General features: G+C 36.6%; 1 protein-coding gene across 2 annotated transcripts in view; it reads left to right on the top strand.

Annotated features, from left to right (window-relative positions):
- ptprsa (protein tyrosine phosphatase receptor type Sa) overlaps positions 1-16169 on the top strand; it is a 245785-nt gene that overhangs the window by 144225 nt on the left and 85391 nt on the right. For both annotated transcript variants that reach the window (XM_088005040.1, XM_088005041.1), the window contains one exon: positions 1602-1790. In XM_088005040.1, the coding sequence (XP_087861166.1) occupies positions 1602-1790 (189 nt within the window). The remainder of the gene's footprint in view (positions 1-1601; positions 1791-16169) is intronic.

Here is a 16169-nt window from a genome sequence, read left to right as displayed (position 1 = left end):
CTGGCTAGTATCTCAGTCGGTCAATCCTCTCCCATTTGGGATGTGGCCTTGAGCTTCAGATGCATATTACAGCTCTGGGTACTTCCCTTGTCATCTGAGAATGAATCACTGTTCTGGCTCCAGCCAGCGAAAAGGTCAGGCAATTTGACCCATGGGACTAATTGCCCAAAGACAGTAGGGAGGAGAACAATGACCACAGAGTGCACTAAGCTGTCATCTCTTAAACTGAAATGATGGTTCAATCATGCATGATTATTAGCTTTAGGAAAATTGCTTGGATTTTGTTTCTATTTGAACAAGGGCCAACTGGTGTGGTGGTGTCTGAAGTGGTTTAAGAGTAATGATAATAGAATATACTATATGTCTAATAAAGTACCTCGTGTGCATCATTTATTAAACAAAACATGTCATAACCAATCACATTTCTCAAAAGAAAAAAAATGATAGAGCACATTATGGTGAATGATGGCTTGGCAGTGTCATTTATTAACTGGACTTGTCTTTTGGAATAACTTTAGACATTATTATGTTATAATACTACAAGATATCCTATTTTGAAAATATGTTTGTATAACTCTAGGTTTAAACTTGATGTTTTTCAGGACAAGATCTTAATTCAAATAAAAGAAAAATGCTTTATTGCCTCGGCAGTTTACGAATTGGTTGTATGGAACGCTTCCTCTTACAAATTGCTGACTATTTCCACAAAGCTCCTCTTTTGGAGCTGCAGTCTCCAGCTGAGCGTCCACCTCACACAGCTTCCCTCCCGCACGCCTTCATCACGAAGCTCCACCAGACTAGTAGCAGCAGCCATTAGCACACACCTGGTGGAATTGTGACTCTGTTGAGTTTACCATATGATCTACTTCTCAGTCTAACTGTCCTAAGAACAGCTGTAAAAGGCATAGTTGAGTGGCATTGTTGTGTTCAAATGTTGAAGTTGAAGGGTCAGAGTGGGAATTTCTTAATGAAACAGAGGCCAATTCCAAGGGGACAAATTGTGAAGTCAGATTACTTTGATTTATGTTTGTACTATGTGCCTGGAAATCACTGACATCCAGCCTGCTGATCACTGACATTTCAGTAAAATTGACAAACTAGAAGTTATGAAATTTTTCATATCTATGTAAAGTTTTCTTAACTCAGTTATTCTTAGGATAAGTTTAGGGGAAACATTCAGGTATATATGGTGAAATTTTCAGCAAACAATATGTATTTAAAATATTATCCAAGATTTGAACATATTTATGGTAATTTGTCTCCACAATTTATCAAAATAATTTACTACATATAAATAACCTGCGAGGCAGTGGTTAAGTTTGTGCATCCCAATTGGGATAGAAACATAAGTTGGTTTGGGGTACAAAGTGGAAACGGATAAGGACGCAATAACACCTTATTGATACAACATTGTGGATATGAATTGGTGATAGGATAAATTAAGCTGGAGCTGTGAAAAAAAAAGACAAAAACTCAAAATTCTAAAAAGCTAAAAAGAAACAAGTTTGAGTGAGATTTTCCTCATAAATCCATGTTTAGGAGACGTTTTGACTTCCTAAGACGGTGCTTTTTCATGGCCTCTTTTCCTGTTTCCTCCACAGAGGACCTTCTGCCACCAGGCTTCCCTAACATTGACATGGGTCCTCAGCTTAAAGTGGTGGAGAGAACTCGAACGGCTACCATGCTCTGTTCTGCCAGTGGCAAACCTGACCCAGAAATCACCTGGTACAAAGACTTCCTGCCCATAGATCCAAATACAAGCGATGGACGGATCAAGCAACTGCGCTCTGGTAAGGAAAGCTTATGCTACGATTTTTTTTTTTTGTGTTCTTTCTTTTGCAGCAGATTCCCGCACTTCCAATATCAGTAAATATCAGTAAATTTTATGTTTTTACAAATCATGTGTCACAATTCCTTGATTTGATTGTTTAAATTGACTACTAATAAGTCCGGTTAGAATAAAGGTGAATTACATTTCAACATTTCAATATCCAAAAAAAAACTGTGTCTCGTTGGACAGTGACAACATTGTCCGCATTCTGCACAGTGAAATCAGATGTGGAAATGTATTCTTGTTCAGATTGATTAAAGCCCACAGATTGCCCCAGTAACGCAATGTCTAATTATATTGCTAATTAAGAGCAGGCCCTGCAGTGGCTTTGGGCAACAGGGGTAGATATTTTAGGTCGATGATTTGTCACCATTTGAAAAATCCAATGACTCTCCTTTGATTTGTTGCTGCAATCGTAAATCAGGAACGAGGCCTCTAAATAAAGATTCTGTCACCATTGAGTTTCTGCCCTAATTGAGGCCCCTAGAAGGCTGCACAGTCAGAATTATTGATATGTCATCTTATTATTAATCCCTTACAAAGGCAGAAAAATGAGTAGTGGTTGAATATGATTTTACATATCTGTATGCTTTTGTAACTACTTTTCTGCAAGAAAAGTAGTCAAAAGTAGTTTCTCTACTTTTCCTCTGGAGAAAAGTTGTTAAATGTATATCTTTGGATAAAGATCTGCTTCAAATATTGCCTGTGATGTTACAGATTTCTGGAGTCCATTGTAAAAAAATTCAGTGCTGTGTAAAACTATTTATACCTGTTAAACTTTCATACTTTATCGCACAGGAAGCACAAATGTAATAAGATTTAATTGGAAGTATATGTGATGGCACAACAGAAAATAATCAACAATTTGAAATATATCTTTTTTTATATACATAGTATAAAAAGTTTGGCCTATTTTACTCTTTTACATCTAAAAAACACAGCGTAAGCAGGATACTGACCTGATTATCATAGGTAAAAATGTTTCTTTGTTACGTGAAAGAAAATGTTCCTGTTCCTGAGAATAATTACAATCAGGACATAACACCTTTTCAGAAAAAAACAAAATAGTTCCCAAAATTGTATTGATGAACTTCGACTCTTCACATTTTGTAGTGTGTTATATTTAGTGTATCTTGATACACACAGTTGGAATGTGTCCTAGGATGTCTTTCCCATACATATTAATCCCAGTCAGATCAATATTTTATAGACTGTAATGTTTGTTTTTCAGTTACATTTGTTTTCCCCATCAGCAATTTCCTATCCTGTTCTTTGTTCATTCAAATGGCGAGCTCCAGCTTCTGAAAAACTGTTTAACCTGTCAAACTGTAAAAATCTTTAACCTGTTCCATGTGCCTTTGTTAGTTTTAAGCTGCTATGGATAAAAGAGATCCAGCTTCCAGTGTTGTCTAACCTCTGTATCATCTGTCTGTCTGGCTGTCTGATGATGCCTTGAACTTTCTTTGTGTTTGCTGTTTAACAGTTGTTCTGCTGTCTCTCTGTTAAAATGTTTGTCTTTGTTGGTGTCTGAAACTGTGATGTGTGTCGTCGCACATCACAGGGCCTTCAAACACCTTGCATTTGTTTTTGATTCATAGCACAGTTTAACATCAACATTAACATGATCAAATAAGAAAAAAAAACAACCGAATAAGCTACGGCTATTAACATTATTATTACAAAGTAAGTAAACATTAATAATAATCATAAAATAAAAATTAAGTTGACACATAAAATACACCATTGTTAGAAAAGCGCAACAAATAACTAGATTTTAACTAATTTGGATATTTGGCAATCTTAACCTAACTTTATCCATAAAAATGATATGTTGTTTTTTTCTAATTACTTTTTCTTGCTTTGTCATTTTCAGAAAGATTTGGTAAGTGACTTGCAAAGCCCCTAAAACCAACTCACTCTCCTTGAAGCAGACGGCATATATAAACCACTTCCCAAAATGCATGCATCTCTCGCTCCCCAACTCTTGCCTTCTCCCTTTCTTTAATGTGTTCCCCATGGTCTTCCTCTGTTCATTTTTAGCATTTTCTTTTGGTTCCCCCCAACTTTTGCTACACTCTAAAAAGTGTTTTTGGATATAGTTCATTTAAAAGACTTTGTTTTTTTACATTAAATAACTTAATTCATTTGGTTTATTGCTGACAACGTGCTAACTTAAATTAAGTAACTTAAATGATCTTTTTACTTTGACTTTACTTGAAACAATTGAGTTCAATGCCAGTTTGGTGATCTATGTCTGACCAACTCGGTTTACTAAGTTTTACAACTCAGTATATTAAGATCATCCAACTCAATATTCTATGATCATCTACCTCAATTCTTTAAGCTTATCCATCTTAACTTACAAAGTTTTTCAATTAATTCATTAATTCATTGTGTTTAACATGACAAATTTAAGTGACTCTTACTCAAATCATTTGTTTATTTTTAATAGATAATTCAAATCTCTTTGGCTTAATTTTACAGAAACCGAACTCAAACATTTAAGTTGCTCCAAACTAAAAAACTAAAATATCCAATATTACATTATCACTCACACTGTGCTTAAAATACAGCTAGAATTTAAATTATTTTAAATATATGTTTTGACATGTTATTTTAGTTTTTCAAAGACCCCGTACACTGAAAAATGCATATAGTAGATCCAACTGAATTGATCTGCTCTGATTGGTAACAAGTAAATCCAATGTAATTTATTACGTTGGCTTAACTTGACAAATTTAAGTCAGTCTTACTCAAAAAAATTAGTTTACTTCAATTAAAGAAGTAAATTACTGAAATATCTCTATTTTAAAAGGTTTTTTGGGGGGCCAGGCTGCCTTTATTTGAAAGTAGTTAGAAAGGAAAGTGAGTAATGACAGCATGGGAAGATATGCAGCAACGATCATCAGACTGGAATCGAACCTGCGACGGCCGCGTCGAGGACTAAGGTCTCCTTATGAGTTGTGCTCTACCCTAGTGCCACCGCAGCACCCTGGTTGATACCTGATCTGTCCCTGCGTCAGGATACGAATACGGCATTGAACTTAATTGTTTCAATAGACTTTTTAGAGTGTCTTCTAAAGTACACTTCTTAGAGTGTGCTCTCAAAAGTGTATTCGGAACACTTTTGAGAGTACCCAATATCACCACCTCAGAATCATACAGCTGTTTTAAACAACAAGCAGCTTATTAGCGATGTATGTGTACTAGTGGATGTGTTAAACATAACTTCTTAGAACAACATTTATTAGCACCACTAGAAGACGACGTGAGACGGGCAGTGTTAAAGAACTGACTCAAGAAAAAAATCATCACCTGCTACTGCAGCTGTAACAGTACAGTGACCTACTTAAATTTAGTGATGGGGAATTTGAAATTACTGGAGGTAGATTAAAAAGATTTCGTTATGTAGATGCTAATTTAAAATGTTATTATTGTTAAATTACTGCGTTTTTGCAGGGATCGCCCTACCCCCACAAAACACCGTTTAAAACAATTTTGATTACCTCATTTCCCCATAAACCTGCCTTTAGCCTCCTGACAAAAGTTCTGTCAAACACAAAGACCTGATGCAACAGAAGCAGTACCTCCAGTTAAGTACTGGAAACAGTTTGGTGGAAAAGACCCCACTGAAACTGAAAATGAGTGTTATATTGATAGCGAAGGCAGAGTGGTCTGCCTACATTAGCAAAGTTTGAAGTGGGGATTCCTCGTTGAGAAAATCCTTCACATCTTTTACTTAGGATTACCAAAATTATTTAGATTTGATATATTATCAGACTATTGATTGAGAGAATATCCATCTATCCTTCCATTCTTTCATTGCTCCATCCATTAATCTATCGTGTTGCATTTGGAGTAATAATGACTCCTCACTGAGTGGCTTTTTATACCATATCAGTTCAGGTTTTGTTTCTCTGTAGGAAAAGACACATTCCTACCTGCTTCAGTCAGCACAAAATGTTTTACTTTCTTTCTGGGGCTGATCATATTTTGCACATAATTTGTCTCCTTCCTGAACTCTGTGATGGATGGACAGACATATGTTTTTCATACATGAGCATAACTATTTCAATAAAAGGTGGGGCCATCAGCCAGGTCCAAACTTCTCTAGTTTCTTGCTTTTGTGCCTCTATTTAACTGAAATGTTATACATTGGCTCCTCAGAGTGTTTTAGTGCCATGGGATCATCATTAATGCTTTCCCAAATTGCTTAAAGATTTATTAATCTCAGTGCATGGAAACGTCAGATTGTGTTAAGATAAATTAAATGTAAAATAACCCTGTGGTATTTAGCAACTAGGAATGATTTTAAGAATTATGATGATGATTAAAAACAAAGTGGACTGAAATTTGATGGTTGACTTTGGATGATAAGAAGAGTACTTTAACCTTCAGAATCTATAGTTTGTTCCAATAAATCCTACAAAGTTATAGACAGATTTTTCTAGCTACTAGAAAAATGTGGCTCGACTGTGAACCCTCTGAAAACAGAAATAATAATAATAATAATAATAATAATAATAATAATAATAATAATAATAATAATAATAATAATAATAATATTGCCATTGTAAAAGGAGAAAATGGTGTTTGCAAGATAGCTCTCTAGCTGGTAGAATAGCTGGCAGAACCCTTATGTTCCAGACCATGCTGTGCTGGTGGGGCAGTGATATTTGCATCAGGGTCCCCTAAGGAGTTCCTTTAGAGGTGTGTTGGGAGCCTGACATTTCTCCCCAGTTCCCATGACTGCAGACCCCAGGCCTTCACTGGCCTTGTCAACTAGAATGATTCACTACAGGCCACAATGACAGTGAGAGGATGAGAATTCATAAAGATTATCGGCCCCTTTATTTAAAAAAAAATAAATAAATGCTTAAACTTGATGTTGCAAGGATCGTCACTCTCTCAAATTTTGAATTTGTGTGCGTTCAACCACACATGTCGGCATCAAAGGCTCTCTGGAGAAGAGAGGCTGGGACCTCTGCAGATGTAGTAACAATAGAGCTTTTTTTCTGGGCTGCTACCACACAACCAGACTCATGAGGGAGGGGGCTTGGAGCAAAGTGAAGGTCAGCCAGATGCCCTCTGGAGGGTGGTCAGACTTTGACACTCAGCCAATCACACAACTTTGTTTGCCTTACATGCAGATGTGCAACATCTCGGGCCAGACTGCCTCTGGATAGCCTTTAGTGCTACTTTTTTTTAACGCTTTCAGAAGGTTGTTGAACAAACCAGATGGATTTTCTATAGAAATAAAATAATACTACATTTGATAGTTTGAGGAAGATGCCGCATGTGGAGATGTATTTAGGTCATTGTTCCGCTAATCTATTCAATACCTGGTTGACCGAAGCTTAGAAGGAAAGCTTATGGCCAAAATGTTTTGTGTCGTACCAGTGGATTTGATATTGTAATTGAAAACCACATATGCCCAACAGTCTAACTTGTTGTTTTTTGTTGCTTTTTTTTACCTGGTTTAATTTGGTCTGCTTATGGTGTTTCAGTTTTGAAAATTAAAATATTCGACAAATACTAGACCCTCACCCACCTCACTAATTTTATTTCACCCTATTTTACTTTTTTGTCACTTTTTTCTTTTTGTGATTGATGTAAACTGAACTCCCTTGTATAAACCTGCTCTATTAACCCTAACCTTGCTCTAACCTTAACCTAACTTGACCTCTAACCTCTTAACTCCTAACTAAAATTCATCTCAGCTAAAGCTAAATAAACCAGCTTCCTGCAGCCTCTAATCAATTCTAACTCTAACAACATAACCTTCCCAGTGTCCCGTGTCCTTTGCCTTGTGACTTACCTAACAATATGTATCATTTAAAAAATATATATATTAAAATGTCATATTAGTTTTGTCTGGTTTTTCAATGACTCTCTGTTTTCATTAATGACCATATATGAATTTTGTGATGTGTTCACAATTATTTTAATACTGGTTTATAGAGCACTGTGAAAGTCATTACATATTCATCAGTTAATATACTGTTGTTATTATTATTATTTTTATTACTGTTGTGTCAATTGGCATCCTTATATTCCGGGTCTAAAATTTTTAGGCAGTTTTAATAAAAATTCAAGCACAGCTAGGACACATTGTTAAAAAAGAATATAACGATGGAAGGTTCATTGCAAACCAGACAGAACTTTAAACTCAATGAGTACTAATTTTTGGTATCACAAAAGAAGATCCTTTATGCATAAATACAATAACAATTTAACAATATTGAAATTTTCTCTCTTATCTAGAGTACATTCACCGCCTGTTGTATTACATATTTTTGGCCCGGTAAAGGTTTTCTGTGTTTTTGAATTCTTATTCTTGACATGATGACCAAAAGTTAGAGTATAATTTAAGAAGACTAGGAATCCCCCCCTTTTTTGTAAAAATAAAAGCTTCAGAAAAGCCACCATATCCATTTTTTAAAGAATTTTAAAAAAATGGTTCTATGTGTGAATTCAATTGTTACCAATTATGCATTTTGAAATATGTGTTGTCTAGCATTTATCATTATGCTGATATAGGACTATATGGAGAGATGATTTGCTGTGGTAACTCCTGAAAGGGGAACCCAAGAGGAGACAAAGGTTAATTTGTTATGTGTATAATACTGAGCATAATGCCACTCATCTTTGGTAAGATCAGATATTGTAATATGGACTTTCCATTTGTGAAAGAGGAAAACTATAGCTTACTTACAAGTAAGTAATTGTTGGACATTAATACTTAGTTTAAAATAGCTTGAATGTATGAGAAGGTTGAGATCTTCATGGATAAACTTGATGAAAAGTACATAGCTTTGATGCTTAGCACTGGGCCAGCAGGCCAGAAATGTGAAATAGGGCTCCTCTCTGGGATTGATTTGCCCGGCTAGCTTTTTGAAAACACAAGGAAGGGCACAGGTTTTCTGAGGAAATAGATTTGCAAGGAAGTACTGAGACACTCCATATATAAACAGAGTGAAAGACAAAAAATAGAAAGAAGTAAGCAAAAGGGGAATAAAAAGAAAACAGGAAAAAAAGCAATAAGATGAATGGAAAAGTTATTTTAAATTCAAAGGGGCTGAGGCCAAACTGCTTTCCTTGTGCAAACAGATTTAAGCTCTGCAGCACAGACATCTTTGAAAACCCACCATCCAAGAACTGGTAAAAGAAAAAAAAAAAAAAAACTCAATATTTTATTGTCCCTAATGAAGCATTTGGCTTGCAGGCAAGTATGTAACAATATACCTTCTCAAAGTAAACAATAAATAAAAAACGAAGCTCTTAGTGAAAAAAAAAACGGAAGCAGCCAGGGGATCAAATGACTGCAGAGACATGATGAACCTCGAGGCAGAGTCCTTGTCACATTTAAGAAGGTTTATGTCTTGCACAAGAAAGAATAACTTTTATTTAAAATATGAAGTGTTACCTTAAGTTATAGTATGAAATTCTCTCAAATCTTTGTTTCCAGTATCAAACACTCTTGCTGTTATACACACCTCTTATGGTTGGAAAAAAAATGCTTAATGGTACCAAATTAGCAAATCAAATTTATCATGTTCTGCTCAGTTTCATACCTGAGTTTCAGGTATGATAAAATACTTCAGGTTATTAATTCTATCAAATTATTGCACTTCTCATCAAAGAATATTTAAAGCAACAATTTAAAAGAAAGTCCCAATCATAAAAGCATGTTCTTTCTTTTGTGATACCAGCAGAGAAATACATTTTATTTATTTATTGTCTGTTAATAATTTCTAATGGTATTATAACTTAGTTCAGTGACCTTTCCATCCCAAATACTTTCTAACGTATACTAACATTAACCCAGAGCTGAACTGATGTTATGTCTTCACTTTTGTGTCTCCTCCAGAGGGTACCCCGATTCGAGGTAAGGTGCTTAGAGTAAAAACGAACAAATAAAAGAACAGAATAAACATATTTTAACTGAATCATAAACAAACATAATCACCTCTAATCCAACCAAAGTTACTAAATATGAGAGACGAAAAAAAAAAAAAAGAAAATCAAATTTCTATTGTACTAACGTCATTATGACATTCGTGTCTGTCTGCCATGTTTTCTGTACGCTCAGACCTGTGTGTTTCAGTCTCATCTCATTGTTCATGTATTAGTCTTACATGTGTGTTCTGTGTTTTCCCTTTCTCTTCACTAACGTGTATGTTCAATGAACCCACTGAGCAATGTGACATTAGAAAATAGTGGTGTTGTACCTCGACAGCTAAATATTTTGAGCAAACCCATAGCTGTAAATGAGCGGAAATGAAAAGCTTGGATTCGGTGGCCCTGGATGTTGATAAGACCAGACTATGTTCTGCTGGAAACTGTTTAAGACTTCAGTAACCTCATTTCTTCCCTCTCCTTGTCTGCTTTGATCTTTCCGTTCACCGCCACGTCACGTATGTAAATGCACCTCCCTCGTACTTTGAGATATGTCAGGGGAAAAAACTGGCATAAATTACTTTTGATTTAATTCCCTCCACTCTGCTCTACAGCAGCTTGTACCTACAAACCTAAAGGGGGGTGTTTCTGGGTGCACTGGCTGCCTTCTGAGAATTGGCAACATCCACAGTTTTCTCACCGTGCAAAAATCAGCTTTGATAACGGCGGCGGATTAACGGAAGGATATAAAAGAAAGACCACAGTGACATAGATGTAAAGGCGCTCAACTCCTGTGAATTACACAAAATCACTGCACAATAAATTCCTCATCTCCCCTCATTATTCTTTTCATTTCCCCCGACAATTTAACTTTCACTTGTAATTATCCATCAGGTGTTATTGCTCAAACATATTCTTCCCTGGTGACTCAATGTGATTTCAGTGTGTTTGTTGAAAAATGCCTTTGTTCCACAGCCTGAACAGGTAAGTGAATTTCTCAGTTTGACAGGATTGGCCATGTATTTGAAAGGATGCAATAAATGTTTTTGGTTTACAGTTTTGCTACAGCCAAAGAAATGATTATATTTTTTTTTTCCAATGCAGCTCTCTTTGAGGTTAAAGTCATGCATTTCTAATCATACATTAACATCATGAAGTTTTAGCCACCTTTTAAAGCCTTCACTCATTAAAGATATAACCAAACTCCCTCTTCATCTCTTTGTTTGATTAAGAAAGGCTCATAAATCATATTGCAGTGAACAAAAGCTAACATTATTCATGGACTTTGTATTTGCATAATTAGATAAGCAGCCTAGGGCTTTTTTTCCCCCCACTGCATTACTCTATGCCTATGCTGACTTGCCTTTAGGAATGTGTGGCCTATATCAAAATAGACAAGACTACATATCACATGCAGGCACAGACTATTTTGTGATAACAAGGTTACACTGGAATTTGAAAAGGTTTGGTTTCAAAAATCACTAAAGTGTTTTGTTTGTTTATGGCATGTTTTAACCCACATTTAATACAGAAAAAGAGAAAGTGCTGAAATAACCAGAGTTTTCCCCAGCAGTATGTTGCACAGAGTAACTCTGCTCGTCTATTACATCTCCATATCAACAACAAAGACAAAGTTGGTTGTTTATAAAAAAAAAAACCTCTAAAAAAAAAACTGATAATTTTTTGATAACCAAGAAAACCCAACCCATTGCCGTTGCACAGTTAGTACGGTACATTTAATTGAGTCACAGTTAAAAAGTTAAAGAAAATGACCCAAACTTTCTTAATCGGTTACTTTGTTTCTATCATAGTGTGGCAATTTTATTCTCACCCACAGCCAGGTAGCTGAAAGAAGGCTTCCACACCACTGCTCACAAGAAAGCCAAATTGGAATGTTTTTTTGTTTGTTTGTTTGGTTGGTTTTTGTTTTGTTTTTTAAAAGAAAGCTTGCATAAAATCAACTTTTTTGAGCTTTAAATCATGTTATAATTTGATTTCCTCATCAAAAACATACCTGGAGCGTTGCCTTGATTCTTTCATGCATGCTTGAGAAATCCTCAAATCTCCAACATCAGCCATTCGGGGGTGCCTAACCAAACGCTTACTCTTACCCACTTAACCAAAAATCTTGTTCTCGGTGCTTTTTAGTCTCCAGCTGAGCTTCCGTTTCACAGATCACTTCTTCCTTTGCACCTCCTCCGCTCAGCTCCTCCAGACCACCGTCAGCGGCAATTATCAAACACCTGGTGGAACCGTGTGTCCGCCGAGCTTATTATACAAACTAATTCTCAGTCCAGCTTTTCTAAGAACAGTTGTAAACGGCCTAATGGAGGAGAATTGTTGTCATGACGTGCCGAAGGTGGAGTGTCAGAAAGAATAATAGCTTCTTACAGAGGCAAACTTGAAGGTGTCTCTTGAAGTTTGCATCGAATTGACAATTGAAGGTAACGGTTGCAAGATTGTGTTATAAAGCGGTACATTGTGCCTGGAAAATACATAATATCCCTCTTTAAAATCATGCTATGCTTCTTTATTCAAAATAATCACATAAGTACTTTGGTGATCATACCAGCCTATTCTAGCAAAATGCAGCCCCATTCCCAAGTCTTTTTCGTATCACTTTCATGCAAAAAATCATTTGGATTTCAGAAATAGAATTTATTTCGCTTTGATACGGAACCATGCAGGTGCTGGCCTTGAAGTGCGAGACGTGTGTAAAAGGCAGCTTAACTTCCTACCTGCGTCATTACTGATTCCATAGAAGCGCTAAAAAACAACAGATGGGCTCTGACAACAATGGCATCACACGTGGAGCCCCATGCTGCTGCGGTCGCAGCGTAGTGACCTTGTGGTGGTGACAGAGCATCGCCGGAGTGACGGCGAGGGCGCGGACGTAGGAGCGAGACAGAGGGAGTATAGCGAGTTCAGACGTGGCTGCCATGTAGTGACACTGGCTGTCTTCAGTCATGCAGCTATTAAAACCAAGAATATGCAGCTGAAATCCACTGCCTCTGAGATGTTGTCATTCACAGCGGCCAAATGTGTTTGAGTCATCTGCAGCACCGTTACTTTGTATGAGTTTTATTTGAAGTGGCTTTCATACAAAATGTGAAGCCTACCACCTAGGTAGCATTCATGTAGCCAAGCTGCAATTATTAAACATAAAGCATAAGTATCTCTTTAAATGTTTTTTCCCCCCACTTCATATCAGAAAACTAAAGCTTTCAATATATTTTTTTTAAGAATCCCACAGTTGGCTCTGCACTTAAGTGGGTATAATTCATGTACTGCAAAGGTTATTATCTTTATGTGTCCACCGATTCAGTAAGCTGCTAATTTGGAGCTCTAATTGGACTATAGTAGAGCATTAGTGAGCAGTGTTTGGATGAGGAGAAATGAGGGACTAATAGGAGCTGCGAACTGCAAAAGCAAGATAAAATGATGAAAAGAGCAGTGTGCCACCAGCAGGCCTGAGCGGGATGCAGAAGGAGCAAGAGGGAGGGAAAGAAAGACTAAGGCTTGGCCAGCCATTTTGTAGATCGCCTAAACAAATCAATCAAGGTCCGCTGGAGCACACTAATTGAATTACACAAATGGGACTGAGGGTGGGGGACTAGGAGTTGAGAGGGATGCACACATGGTGAAACTGCTATAAAGCAGCGTGCGGGGTGGGCAGATCACAGCTTCAGGCACTTTTGGAAATTAATCATCCATGCCGACCCCTCCTCACTTTTCTTTTACTCCCATTTCTGTCATTCTGTGTTTGCGTGCTTTTCTGTCACTTCAACTCTTCCCTCCACCTCTTTCCACTGTTATTCTCTTTCTGTGCTTCTCTCTTGTCATTTTCTTGTTGTCAAGCAGGTTTATTTATTATTTATTTTCATTTTTTTTTTACAAAAGAGATATAAACCTTTAGAAACATGTTAAAACGGGGTCTTCTTGGCAGAATGTTTAAAAGCAAAAAGACGTTCCCTAAGGACAAAAATCACCCATGCCGACCCCTGGCCAACATTTTAAATAAAATAAGTCTGAAAATCATTTTCTAAAATAAAGTGTTGGGCCGTGTCCAGACAGTTCCCTTTATCAAACCCTTGGCACCTCACTGCTCATCAGATCAACCTGCACAGTGTTGTTAAATAGGGCAGCTGTCGTGGCTGGGACAACTGTTGTAGACTCTGCTCCCATTACAGCCGTTTCCACTGAATGGATGAAGACAGTGAACATGCTGCGAGACAGCCATGAGTGGGTAGCAGTGGAGGATGAAAGATGTAAGTGTTTGGTGATTATTCTGACTAAATTGAAGAGGAACTGGTCCAGATGGAAGATGAGGTTATCATTTTCAGGAAGTATTTGTCTGCCTTGTATAGATTGTTTATTTTGGATTTTTTTTTTAAATGACAGTACATTAGTAAATGAAAAAAAAAAGTTTCAGTGTTCTCTTTGAATATAACGTTGAATATAACTTGACTAGCATTTTTTATTTATTTTTTTACATCAGTGTAGGGACTAAATGGACTTTATCGCATCAATTCCCTCTATTACTTTCCATCAGCAGTCACGTCTATTTTATTTTAGCTTTCCGTATCATTGCAGAAGAAAATGCCTCACACAATATTAATCAAATTTCATTATAGAGTTTCTTTCAAAAGTATTCACACGCCTTGAAGTTTCCCATCTTTTTGACGTTACAAGTTCAACTCCATGCAGAAACAACCCAGGCCGGGGGTTGTTTTCCGGCCTAGAGTTTTGTGATTGTTTCATGTCAAAAACTCAAGATATATACATTTTTTTTTTGGTTGACGAGGCATTGTTTAAGATGCATAAATATTTCCATTTATAAATAGAAATCTATAATTAGAATTTTAATTATCAAAGTAAATCAAAGTTATATAACTATGTATTTACATTTTCTCCAGGGATGTTGGTCATATTATTCATAACAAGAGTTTTTTTTTTTTCTTTCTCTTCAGTTGAAGTCAGAATCGAATGATGTCATACAAGAACTAGAATTGTTATTCAAAACTTTTTTTTTTTACAAGCAAACTATCCGTACCAGCTGTTTTTGTAATTGCTCCTAAAATGAAGCAAGCCCAAATTGTTTGCAGCAGTTATGACCATTGATGTTTATGATAAGACCTAAAAGCTGTAGGGGAAAAAAAAGGCCCAGCATCCTATCAAACTGCTTGGTGGACTCGCTTAATAAGCACACTAACAGCCATTTTGTGGGGGGAAAAAAAGCCGTTTACCACCAAGCATGTCTTTATCTGTAAACACTCATGGTGCGAGCAGATTCAGTGCATGGCTTTATTTATTGCATTCATAGAAGATAATTTTTGCCATTTACTTCATTCCTTATGTTTCCGTCTTTTCTTGATAAAAGAAGAAAAGAAGAAAAATGCCCCTGGCCACATGCGCTCTGGTGAGCCACGGGCTGGCGGAGGACGCAGAGTGCAATTATGCAAAACACACACAGAGTGCAGTCACTTAAAGAAAGAGAGACAGACAAAAGGAAATGATAGTAAAAAAAACCCTGGTGTTCCTGGAGCTTCAGGATATGAAAGGAGATCTGTTTCATTCTGCTTCTTAGAAGTCAGTTGGTATTGACTATAGTTTAACTGGGTATTCTGCTTTAATTGCAAAATGTAATATTCACATTTGAGTGATTAAAATTAATCAATGCTTCTTTTGGAGAACAGAATAATATCAGACAACATGTTAATGTGGCAGAAATGTAGACTCACCAGTCACTTTCACATGTTTTCAATTGGTTATGGATACAAATTGTGATAGACTGCACTGAGTCACTGCCATAGGAAATGGCAGTGACTCAGTGCATTCAGACATCTAGATGTGCCATCATCTACACCACGCCGAGGATTTTATTATTTTTTTTCACAGCTAGTTTTCAGGTTTATAGAGAATGGTCCAAAAAAAGAGGCAACATTCAGTAACCTTATCAGTCGGTTGACTGAAAGTGCCTTGTTGATGTCAGATGAGAATGGGCAGACACGTTTACGTGAAACCTGGCTGTTTGAACCGTTAGTATCCACCTGAACACCACTGAATGGCTGCTGTCGACCAAAGTATTGTTACTAACTGCTTTCCACCGTTTAAGATCAAGTCAAAATTGGCCTAATCTCTGAGAAATCCAAGCAAGATGTACCAGATAAAGAGGCAAGTGTGTGTATAGCATAAAACCTAACTGGTAGCACGTACTACTAAAAACATATATATATATATATTTATTCTGTTCTCTCGTGGTTCTCTGTGTGTACTTTAAATGAAAGAAAATCTCCATTCATTCTTCAAATCCCTATTTTGAAATATTACGTAGAATCTGTGCAAAAACCAGTAAGAACTTGGAAACACAGATTGTAGCACCTGCTGAGAAATCCTCCTTTCACAGAAGTCTGAGCGCAAATAAAACTGCCAAGGTGTT

This window comes from Poecilia mexicana, unplaced genomic scaffold, assembly GCF_051168715.1.
Source record: "Poecilia mexicana isolate PSO_F unplaced genomic scaffold, ASM5116871v1 scaffold_4, whole genome shotgun sequence".
Lineage (NCBI taxonomy): Eukaryota > Metazoa > Chordata > Actinopteri > Cyprinodontiformes > Poeciliidae > Poecilia > Poecilia mexicana.
Note: the sequence above shows the minus strand (reverse complement) of the source record. Positions and strands in the feature narration are given on the sequence as shown.